This window comes from Syzygium oleosum, unplaced genomic scaffold (assembly GCF_021117445.2).
Source record: "Syzygium oleosum isolate NSW1041296 unplaced genomic scaffold, Sole_v2.1 Sole_v2.32, whole genome shotgun sequence".
Taxonomy (NCBI): Eukaryota; Viridiplantae; Streptophyta; class Magnoliopsida; order Myrtales; family Myrtaceae; genus Syzygium; species Syzygium oleosum.
The window spans coordinates 723,314-734,466 of NW_026607516.1; the positions used below are offsets into that span (position 1 = coordinate 723,314).

The following is an 11,153-nucleotide window of genomic DNA, read 5'->3' on the forward strand; positions in this document are numbered from 1 at the left end:
AGACAAAAAAATAAAATCAAAAAAATTATAAAAAATTACAAAAATTGTCCACATCAACCCCAGTCATCCACGCCGGCCATGTCACGTAAGATGGTCCATGTCCACATTAGCGATTACAGGTTAAAATTAGCCAAAAGAACTATATTGACAAACGTTAAAAAGGTTTATGATTAAATTTATCAAATTAAAAGGTTTTGAATCGAATTAAGTACGATAAAGTGATGACTTTTTTGGATAATTTTCCTAGTCAACAATATACGCCCACATTAACATCATACTTAATTACAACGGGAAAATTACTAAAATAATCCTAAACCTATTGTAATTGTACCAATTCAGTCCTAAATCCCTTTTTTTTATGCCAATTCAGTCATAAACCTTTTGCAATTGTGTCAATTCAGTCCATACGACCACTTTTGGCCGGCCGGTACTGATATGGACGCCGGTCGGCTGACGTGGCATTATTTTAATGTATTTTTTTTTCAAATTTTTTTTTATTTTTTTCCTTTTTTTTTTCTTTCCGGCCAGGGGGAGGCTCGCTGGCCACTGGGGAGGCTCGCCCTTGCCAACACTAGCGAGGACAAGCCTCGCCCAGCTCCGGCGAGAGCGGAGCTCACCATGGCTAGGCGAGCTTGACCTCGCCAGATCTGGGTGAGGTCGAGCTCGCCCAGCCATGGCGAGCTGACCTCGCCGCTGCTGGGCGAGGTCGAGCCTCGCCATGGCTGTGCGACGGCGAGGCTTGCCCTCGCCGGCACTGACGAGGGCCGGCGAAGGCGGGGCTTGCCATGGCTGGGTGAGCTCTGCCCTTGCTGCAGCTGGGCGAGCTCGACCTCGCCCAGATCTGGAGAGGTCGAGCCTCGCCATGGTTGTGCGACGGCGAGGGCCAGCGTTGGTAGAGCTCGAAATTTTTTTTATTTTTTTCCTTTCTCTGTTTTTATTTTTTTGCCTTTCCTTCTTCCCCGGTGGCCGGACCGGCCAGGGGCTAGGGCCGACCACTGGGGAGGCTCGCCCTCGCCAGCACTGGCGAGGCGAGACGAGGCGAGGGGGAAGCTCGCCATGGCTGGGCGAGCTCGACCTGGCCCACAGCCATGGCGAAGCTCATCCTCGCCAGATCTGGGCGAGGTCGAGCTCGCCCAGCGGCGGCGAGGACAGAGCTCGCCCAGCCATGGTGAGCTCCGCCCGCGCCGGCCCTCGCTGGAGCTGGGCGAGGCTCGCCCTCGCTAGTGCCGGTGAGGGTGAGCCTCCCCAGTGGCCGGCGAGGCCACCTTGCCGGCAAGCCTCCCCCTGGCCGGTTCGGCTAGGGGGAAGAAGGAAAGAAAAAAAAAAGAGAAAGGAAAAAAAATCGAAAAAATAAAATATATATATTAAAATAATACCACGTCGGCGCCCACTGACCGCCATGTCACTGACATTACAAAATGTTTTTTGAACCCAGGAACCCCCGCACGGACGATAGGAGGTAAACCACATCGCACATGCTAGCCACCCAAAAGTCACCTGCGGGATGAAATCCTTTTGCGAGAGGATCGACCGGTGGTACAATTACAAAAGGTTTAGAACTGAATTGGCCAAAAAAAAGGTTTAGGACTGAATTGGCACAATTACAATAGGTTTAGGACTTTTTTGGTAATTTTCCCTAATTACAACCTATTTGTGCCCTAAATCTCGTCAAAGAAATCGGTATATGCGTCAAGCAAATGAAGGGGAAGCGACTATTCCACAACTATTACTTACATGCAAAGCCAACCACGAGGTTCACAATGCCCAACGGACAAAGCTCTGATAAGACGGTCAATAGCATCGTCCCCCTGGCGGCTCCATACAAATTCTTCGAACCATGATCGGTTGCTGCTGCTGCTCTCAAATCGTATAGAAAAGTCTTAACAGTAAAGCTCTGCATCGTCCGCTCCCTCTCTTCTCTGACCACGAAAGTTCTCAACTCGAGACTTTCTTCCGGTTTTGGTATTGATAATGTCAATGCGTGATCTTCATTTTCCAATCTTCAATTCAAAAGAGACGACCCCTTTCTCTCATATTCACAATATACCTTCTGTGAAGTTCTCAAGGAAACCAAGCATGTCAAGAAAAATCTCTCTGGAAAATATAATTTAACCTTGACGTTCCACTTCCTCACAATCACCCATGTCGTCGAGGCCTTATCCGTTCATACTCTCGAAACGTGTTATGGTTTTTCAAACCCCTACACTATCGGTCATTTCTCTCCCTTTCCTTTCCGTATCATCTCATGAGCTAGTACCGGGGTTAGGTAATAGAAACCCCTAAGCACATAGCCAAATCATTTTATGCATCATGCGAAGTAACGATGTCATTCGAAACCGAGAAGTTGATGATGCATATATACCTTCCACATAATATGTACTGAACTCATCAAGCCATGGTGAAGCATCAAAAGGAAGCTGTCTACTGTGCAAAGTAACAAACTTACAAGTTTCAGCCACAAAACATCCATTTCACCACTTTTGGACACAGCAATACCAACTAAACCCAAAGATTCGTTCCTCTGCCGATGGTTATTCAGGACAGATAACCTGCTAAGCCAGTTAATAGGCCTAAAAGTGAACAATCCACAAGTGACAGATTACAGGCCCTCTAGTGAGTAGCAAGTTATTCTTATGGATGTTTTAACATGATACTATAAAAGGACCGACATCCTTTTGGGAAAGCGACGATCAGTATGTCAACAGTGGGGATAACTTGACGAGCTCCATTATAGACATTGTTGACACCAAAATAAGAATCGGCATAAACGCTGAGTCGGCTTTAATGCCGAATATGGTGTATAATGGAAATCAGCTATCTTCCGAAATACGTTTGGATAAAATTCGAAAACATGCTTGAAAACAAGCGTGAATGGCATCATATTCCGAATTCGGTAGTTGATGAATATCGGTATATTTACCGAAACATGGAAAGTCATAGTTCGGGAGTAAAAATAAAAAAAAGCGTTGGAACATTTATGCCTCGGGACGCTGACTCTTTCCCGAAATTCGGGAAGTTTACACTTCAGGAATATACCGAAATTATAGAAAATCGGTAAAGATGAATCACAGCCCAGCCACATAAATCGCGATAGCAAGAAGTTATGAGCAAAAAGCGGAGATAATGAGCACGAGCATATTGTGGGGAGTTACTTATCCAAATTTGAAGTCGTCTCAGCGGTTGAGATCAAGTTTTGGCGGACAATAAAACTGGAAAAACGTGGTTAGAAAAGGCAGTTATTGGAAGCGCAAAAATTCAAAATTTGAAAACATGGAAGTAACCGACAAGCAATTACAGGATGTGAAGAGATACAAATACTCAGAAGAAAGAAAGAGAAAGGGGATCGACAACAATGCAAAAACACTCAAGTTTATCTGCACTTTAGTTTCCTCTGAATCTTTACTTCCTGCATTTACAACTTCCTGCAACTCTAGTTAACTTGCAAGTCCTTTACAGCTTTCATAGGAATATTGTAATGTAACTTGGAACTTTGTTGATCTCAGATCCATTTTCAATCCATTCGAATTATATCTGTTCCATATAACCTTGTGCAACACTTTGTTTCCTTCTTTGCCACGATTCTCCTAGAAATCAAGCCACAGAACCTATCTTAATAAAAATCGAAAATCAAAGTTTCGGTGAAAGATATTCCTCGTCACAAAACGAGCGAACAGACATTATATGCCTCAAACCTTCTTAGACAGGGCTATGACGTTGGAGTTGAGTGAATCTGGATTTTTCTGGATCATTTCTTGGATGTCTTTAGCCGCATCCTGTTATGCAATAAAATGGTTAGATAAAACTCCAATAGAATGAATGATAATAGTAGATGACAGGTGCCACAAAAAAAAATAGGGACAATTACACAAATGGTCCCCGAACTTTTGCTCAGTGTGTAATGTCGCCTCTGAACTTTAATTTGTTCAATATGGTCCATGAACTTTAGCTCAATGTGCAATATCATCCCTGAACTTTTAATTTGTTCAAAGTGGTCCATAAACTTTTAGTACATGTCCAATTTAGTTCCTGAATTATACAAAAATGTTCAATGTTGTCATTCCCTGAACTTGAATTAATGGAAGGACGACATTGAACATTTTCATATAATCTAAGGACTAGATTGAACATGTATCAAAAGTTCATGAACCACATTGAACAAATTAAAAGTTCAGGGATGACATTGCACATTGAGCTAAAGTTTAGGGACCACATCGAACAATTAAAAATTGAGGGACCACATTAAATAAATTAAAAGTTCAGGGGTGACATTGCACACTGAATCAAAGTTCACGGATCATTTGTGTCATTTTCTCAAATATTAGTTGGCTTATGATTGACATCTTTGTGGCCACATCATGTGGCACCAATGTGGGTCAGGACAGAGAGAGAACCTTTGTGGAAATTCTTTTGTTTTTTTGTTTCTTTTTGGATGTGTTTTTCTGCCGAGGAGGATGTTTTGCAAGACACAAGTGGAGATGGAAAGAGAAAGGGCTTTTCCTAGAAATTTTTGGGCTGTTCATTTCTGTTCCTATTGGCAAGTATGGGTCTCGCATGTAAGTGATCGATATGAGCCACACGGTTGTAGCTTAGATGTTGCATTCACAACATGAGGGTGCGAGATTTGGCATTGCTCGAGCGCGACTCTGCGTTGCCTTGGCACTCATTCACTTTGGACAATAGGGAAAATTCACCGTCTCCAAAATGTATTCCTCATTCGCTCAACGGCGGCGCGGACTCGTGCAATGAAAGGAGAGATTGCTTCCGGAGTACGTAATGACTTCTCCGAACGATACAGATGTGTTGTGTCAACCTCGGTATCGTTCAAGGGCATTCGCCCTACCCATTACCATTTTGTTTCTGGTCAAAGCCCACCCCTTACTTGAATTCATCAACAATGGGATAATTATAAAAAAAATCCTAAATCTAATTTAATTCGAAACTTTTCAATTTAGTCACTTTAATCCTAAAATTTTAATGATTGACTAATATAATTCGCTGACGTGGATGACGGTCGTTCTACGTGGAGCAGCCGGTGCCGACGTAGATAATTTTGCATTTGTTAAAAAAAATTTGGAAGTTTTTATAAATTTTGTATGATTGTGTATTATATTTATTTTTATTTCTTTTCCTTTTTGTTTTCACCGTGGACCGGCAAGGGGACCCTCGCCTGCCCATGGTTAGAAAAAAGGAAGACAAAAGATAAAAAATTATAAAAAAAATTACAAAAATTATCAACATTAACGCCGGCCGTGCCACGTAGGATAGTCTGTGTCCACATCGGCGATTACCGGCCAAAATTAGTCGGAAGAACTACATTGGCAAATCATTAAAAAGATTTAGGGCTAAATTGGCCAAATTGAAAATGTTTTGAATCGAATTAAGTACAATAGATTGAGGATTTTTTTGGATAATTTTCCCAATCAACAATATACGCCCACTTTAACTTCTTATTTAATTACAACCTATTTAATCAAATTTGTACTCTAAATCTCTTCAAAGGAATCGGTATATGTGTCAAGCAAATGAAGGGGAAGCGACTACTCCACAACTTTATTTATATGCAAAGCCGACCACGAGGTTCATAATGCCCAACGGACAAACAAAGCTCTGATCAGACAGTGAATAGCATCGTCCCCCTGGCGGCTCCATACAGATTATTCGAACCATGAACGTCTATTGCCGCTCTCAAATCATATAGAAAAGTCTTAACAGTAAAACTCTGCATCATCCCCTCCCTCTCTTCTCTGATTACGTAGTTCTTGACTCGAGACTTTCTTCCGGTTTTCGTATTGGTAACGTCAATGCGTGATTTTCATTTTCCAAGCTTCATTTAAAAATATACGGCCCCTTTCTCTCATGTTCATATATCTTTTCTGTAGTTCTCAAGGAAGCCAAGCATGTGAAGAAAGTCTCCCTGGAAAATATAATTTAGCCTTGACGTTCCACTTCCTCACGATCACGCTTGTCGTCGAGGCCTTACCAGTGCATACTCTTGCAACGTGTTAAGGTTTTCAAACCTCTACACTACCAGTCATTTCTCTCCCTTTCCTTTCCGTATCATCTCATGAACTAGTACCGGTTAGGTAATAGAAAACCCTAAGGCTGCGTTTGGTCGACCGTATAAAAGCCAGGATAGGATATGTTTTATCCTATCCTGTGTTTGGTGGTGGTCCAGGATAGGATAAGGTCGGATATAGACCGGATATAGCCCGGATAAAAAAATCCGGGGGGGAGGGGTAGGATAGACCCGGATAGGATTTCTAATGCCTATTTTTCTAGAAATCCTACGCTCCACTCACCGTCATCTTCATCCCCGCACCTTGTGCGCTTCACCAAAAAAATTTCTCGGTTTTTTTTCCTTCACCGGATCCTCCAGACCCGTGAATAGCAAAAAAATAAAATAAAAATTATTCTATCCGACTTTAAATCCATAGTCCACCAAACAGTGAACAGAATATGAAGAAATCCCAAGATTTCTTATCCTATCCTATCCAGTCCTATCCTGTTTAGAAATCCGGACGACCAAACGCAGCATATAGCCAAATCATTTTATATATCATGCAAAGTAACGATGTCATTCGAAACCGAGAAGTTGATGATGCATACCTTCCACAAAATATGTACTGAACTCATCAAGCAATAGTGAAGCATCAAAAGGAAGCTGTCTCCTGTGCAAAGTAATGAACTTACAAGTTTCGGCAGCAGAACATCCATTTCACCACTTTTGGACACAGCAGTACCATCTAAACCCAAAGATTCATTCCTCTACCGATGGTTATTCGGGACAGATAACCCGCTAAGCCAGTTAATAGGCATAAAAGTAAACAACCCACAAGTGACAGATTACAGGCCCTCTAGTGAGTAGCAAGTTATTCTTATGGATGTTTAACATGATACTATAAAAGGACCGACATCCTTCTGGGAAAGCAACGATCAGTAAGTCAACAGTGAGGGTAACTTGACGAGCTCCACTATAGACATCATATGCCTCAAACCTTCTTAGAAAGGGCTATGACGTTGAAGTTGAGTGAATCTGGATTTTTCTGGATCATTTCTTGGATGACTTTAGCCGCATCCTGTCATGCAATAAAATGGTCAGACAAAACTCCAATAGAATGGGTGACAATAGTAGATGACCAGTACCACAAAAAAATAATAATAATAATAAGGGACAATTACACAAGTGGTCCCTGAACTACAACTCAATGGGCAATGTCACCTTTGAACTTTTAATTTGTTCAATGTGGTCCCTGAACTTTAGCTTAATGCGCAATGTCATCCCTGAACTTTTAATTTGTTCAATTGGTCCCTAAACTTTTTATACATGTCCAATTTAGTCCATAAATTATACAAAAATGTTTAATGTTGTCATTCCCTGAACTTGAATTAATGGAAAGACAACATTGAATATTTTCATATACTCTAAGGCCTAGATTGAACATATAACAAAAGTTCAGGGACGATGTTGAACAAATTAAAAGTTCGGGGATGAAATTGCGCATCGAGCTAAAGTTCAAAAACCACATTGAACAAATTAAAAGTTCGGGGACGACATTGCACATTGGATCAAAGTTCATGGACCATTTGTGTCATTTTCTCAAATAATAATAAAGGGTGACCAAGTTGCTAGATCACATGAATTAAAGAACATCAGGAAACATCCCTATGGAGTAGGCTGTTATACAAATTTCTTGCACCGGAAACCCATTCCTGCCCCAAGACCCCCCACCCTTACTCACCCCATACCACAATGCCGTCAGTATAGTTTCCAAAGAACATAGCAAATCCTAGATAACAGCTAAGGAGGCAAATTAGAAGATAAAGTCAGAAAAATTGACAGCTAACCTGCAATAAGCTGCTCGGTGACGATGGACCATGTGATATAGGAGTGGACTTTTTTCCATCCAGCTCAAACAATTCACCTAAATATTTGAGAAGGCAACTGATCCCATTAGATCAACAGACTTTGTCAAGTGGTTGGTGACCCTTTGCCTTAAGATAAACACAAGTTTGCTAGCGGAAAAAAAAAAAAGCGCGCAGAGAGAGAGAGAGAGAGAGAGGAGGAAGAGAAGGGAGAGGGGAGCTCTGCTTACCATCGACACATGTAAAGCAGATAAAATGTGTGTCAACTTTGTCCGGTGCCTGTCAAGAATAATCAGTGGGACAGGATGAACAGTCAGTGCTCAAAGTTAACAAGGAAAATTTAGCTCATAGTGCCAGAACAATCCTTTGACCATGGATTAGTGTAAAAATGATCCATGCAATCAATATCTAAAGTTCACAAGGATAATAAAACCTTACCGGTGTATCACCCGCTGCCGCAGCTACCGAGTGAGCAACTTCCATGTCTCTATCATTCTCCAGAAACACAGCTCGCTAAGAACACAGAGGGAGAAAAATGCAACGACTATGAGTTAATCAGAAGAAACTATTGCTAAACAGAATGATGGAACTCTGTGAGCACTGTGTGCTTATTCATTCATGAGAGAGAGAGAGAGAGAGAGAGAGAGAGAGAGAGAGAGAGAGAGAGAGAGAGAGAGAGAGATTACCTGACAAGGATCCATATCTGCGGTGGACTTGAAGAACCTATCAAAATAGGATCCTTCCACTGAAGGAGCGGAAAAGGAAAAATATATGTCAAAAGGAGTTTAAATAGAGGCAGTCATATAGTTAAGAAAATTCTAAAAAAATACATGAATATTTATCCTCTACATAAAAGAATCTTCTACTAGCAAAATTCCTGATAAAGAGCGTAGCCATCATTGCAGATACGAAATTGCATATTCCACGACATAATTCAATATTTTGCCTTCTAGTCATTGAAGAGTTAGTATGAGGGGGTAAATATGATAGCTCTAATCCATGTAAAGAAGATGTTCAGGTATTGCCCTTTTCTTCAAAGTTCTCTGGATGGCAGTAGTAGCTTTCCTTTTCCCTTCTCTTCCCTTCTTTTGTTGTTTGGACCTTTTATTATTTTATTTTTTTGACATTGCTAAAGCCATCTCCTAAGGTTTAAATACATCTTAGACTGGCTGATACCAACACTTTAGGGTCCTAATGGTATCATCATTCCTCCAAATTCTTAATGATTCTTCCCTAAGTCAGTTTGATTGGGGTGTGAAAATGTAACACCAGTCAATCATCCTACAGAAAGGGCTCATGATTCCTATGTGTACCTTCTACAGCACTCTTAACAAGAATTCCGAGGATTTGGAGGATGTATGCTTCTTCACAAGCTTATCATGCACTTACAAGGAGCAGAGACAGTCCAAATAAAGGAAACTAGTGGAAACTTACGAAGCTTAATCTCTGAAGTGACGTTCCCAACAGCATGCAGAAGTCCAACTGTTCCACAAGCATTGCCCACAGTTTGTTTCATGAAATAAACTTTACTGCTAGACTCCTAACATCATAATGATAAGCAGAAGTCATGACCAAAGTTTACCAAAAAATTTTGAAAGAGAGATGAATAAATATTGTAACTAAATATTGTAAAATGACTACCAAGAGCAGTGAATATTTGAAGCATTATCGCACACCATTATAGAATAGAAATTAGCAACAGAATAGATAGAAGTAAAACATAATGGGTTTCATCCATTATTAATTTCAAAGGCATCAATGAAAGTGTGTTCAAAATAAACATTCTTCAATGCATTTATGACATATGCGTAAAAAAACTAAGAAAGCCTACCTTCATCAAACTTTCTTGCTGTATTCTCACTTCTTCCGACTAAAACAGAGAAAGAGTCATGTGAGTCAGCACAAAGTATCTCGTCTCACTATATCCACAAGGAATCGACAGACATACTAAGAAGGATGGAAGCACAACGAAATCTAGGCACCTGCGACGTGATGGGATAGAGGAACAAAACAGCGAGTACAGGCTTCGGGACCATCTCCAAGAGTTCACCATCTAACCCGAACACGTCGAAGCACTCGACCTCATCCTCCGGAAGACCAAGGCCCCACAAGAACTGAAAAGGAAAAGAACCCAGATAGCCATCCGCAAAAGAAAATTTTCTAAATAGATCAATCTGCCGGTAATGTGATACAGACCAACCCAAAGAAATCCACATATGTCATTCTACATATGCACGGTGAAGCATAACACTGACAAGAGGTTTTTTTTCGGCCAATTGACTAGAGGTGATGATGAAAAAACTACAGATATTGCACACTTTGTTAATTTCACACAGAGACCAGAGCAACATAGCCATAATCGAACAATCTGGACAGAACCAGCTTCTAGAATGGTGTCATTGCTGAATTACATGCGAAACCATAAACCAGCTATTTATGGACCCAATAATCAGACCCAACTTCACCATTAAGTGCAATCACCATCAACATTCATTTAAGCAATTAAGATCAGGACTGCCCACTCACTTTTTTATTTTTTTTGGGTCTGTCCTATTTCTAACTCTCCTCTCACTCTCTGTGATACTAGCGTTCCCTCCAATCCCTTTACCAGCAGGACCGCATGCCAATTGGCACTGCCCAGTCACTTCAGTAACAACAAAATCAGCCAATTCAGGCTCATCTCCAAGAGCAAATTGATCAGCTGCAAAGCAAGGTACAAAAATCCCTCTTCACTGGTCAACGTAATCCTCGACCAGTGTGCAAGAACTGTTTGCGTTCGTTTCACATAATTCCATCCGCGTCGAGATCAACAAACACCGACTCCCAAACGCCCCCAATCGCGAACCACATCTTCCTTTCGCTGATGCAATCGAAACGGAAGCAGGTCGACGCGGCAAATCAGGCGCTACCGATTTCAGTTCCTTGTCGTTCCGAACTCACGCCAGCACCAAAAAAGAAAGAAAGAACGATAAAGGAGGGGGGCAGCAAGCAAGCACGTCTACCTGGTTCATGATATCGGGATTGGCTTCGAGAGGGAGCCACCTCTTGGCAGAGGGGCTCTTGTCTACCGTCGCCATTGAAGGTCACCTTCGAGGGTTTCTGCAACAGGAGAAGTGAGAGAGCGAGAGAGAGAGAGAGAGAGAGTGAGAATCTCTTCGATGCGTAAGTGCGACGGGGTTTCGATTAAGAGACGGCGCCTCTTTTATAGGTAGATTCCGGTTCGAGTTGACCCGTCGTCGCCGACTCAACTCGCTCGAGCTCCTCTTTTCTGTTTATCGAAATGAAATGGA

The 11,153-nt window shown here is 41.6% G+C and overlaps 1 protein-coding gene across 1 annotated transcript; it reads right to left on the reverse strand.

Annotated features, from left to right (window-relative positions):
• Positions 1–6,643: 6,643 nt before the first annotated feature.
• Positions 6,644–11,034, reverse strand: LOC115667231 (ubiquitin carboxyl-terminal hydrolase 3). The gene is made up of 9 exons (XM_056304397.1): positions 10,866–11,034; positions 9,846–9,977; positions 9,695–9,733; positions 9,298–9,403; positions 8,550–8,608; positions 8,302–8,376; positions 8,094–8,142; positions 7,846–7,922; positions 6,644–7,076 (listed from the first exon to the last, which is right to left on the reverse strand). The coding sequence occupies exons 1-9, from the start codon at positions 10,938–10,940 to the stop codon at positions 6,990–6,992; spliced, it is 699 nt and encodes a 232-aa protein (XP_056160372.1). The 5' UTR covers positions 10,941–11,034; the 3' UTR covers positions 6,644–6,989.
• Positions 11,035–11,153: the final 119 nt, after the last annotated feature.

What these genes read in the sequence shown, in the direction of transcription:
- LOC115667231 (XM_056304397.1), bottom strand. Translation starts at nt 10,940, where the DNA reads ATGGCGACGGTAGACAAGAGCCCCTCTGCCAAGAGGTGGCTCCCTCTC. An exon ending in ATCCCGATATCATGAACCAG is followed by an intron (nt 9,978 to 10,865) that starts GTAGACGTGCTT and finishes TTTCCTTTTCAG; the next exon opens with TTCTTGTGGGGCCTTGGTCT. An exon ending in CTGCTTTACATGTGTCGATG is followed by an intron (nt 7,923 to 8,093) that starts GTAAGCAGAGCT and finishes TCAAATATTTAG; the next exon opens with GTGAATTGTTTGAGCTGGAT.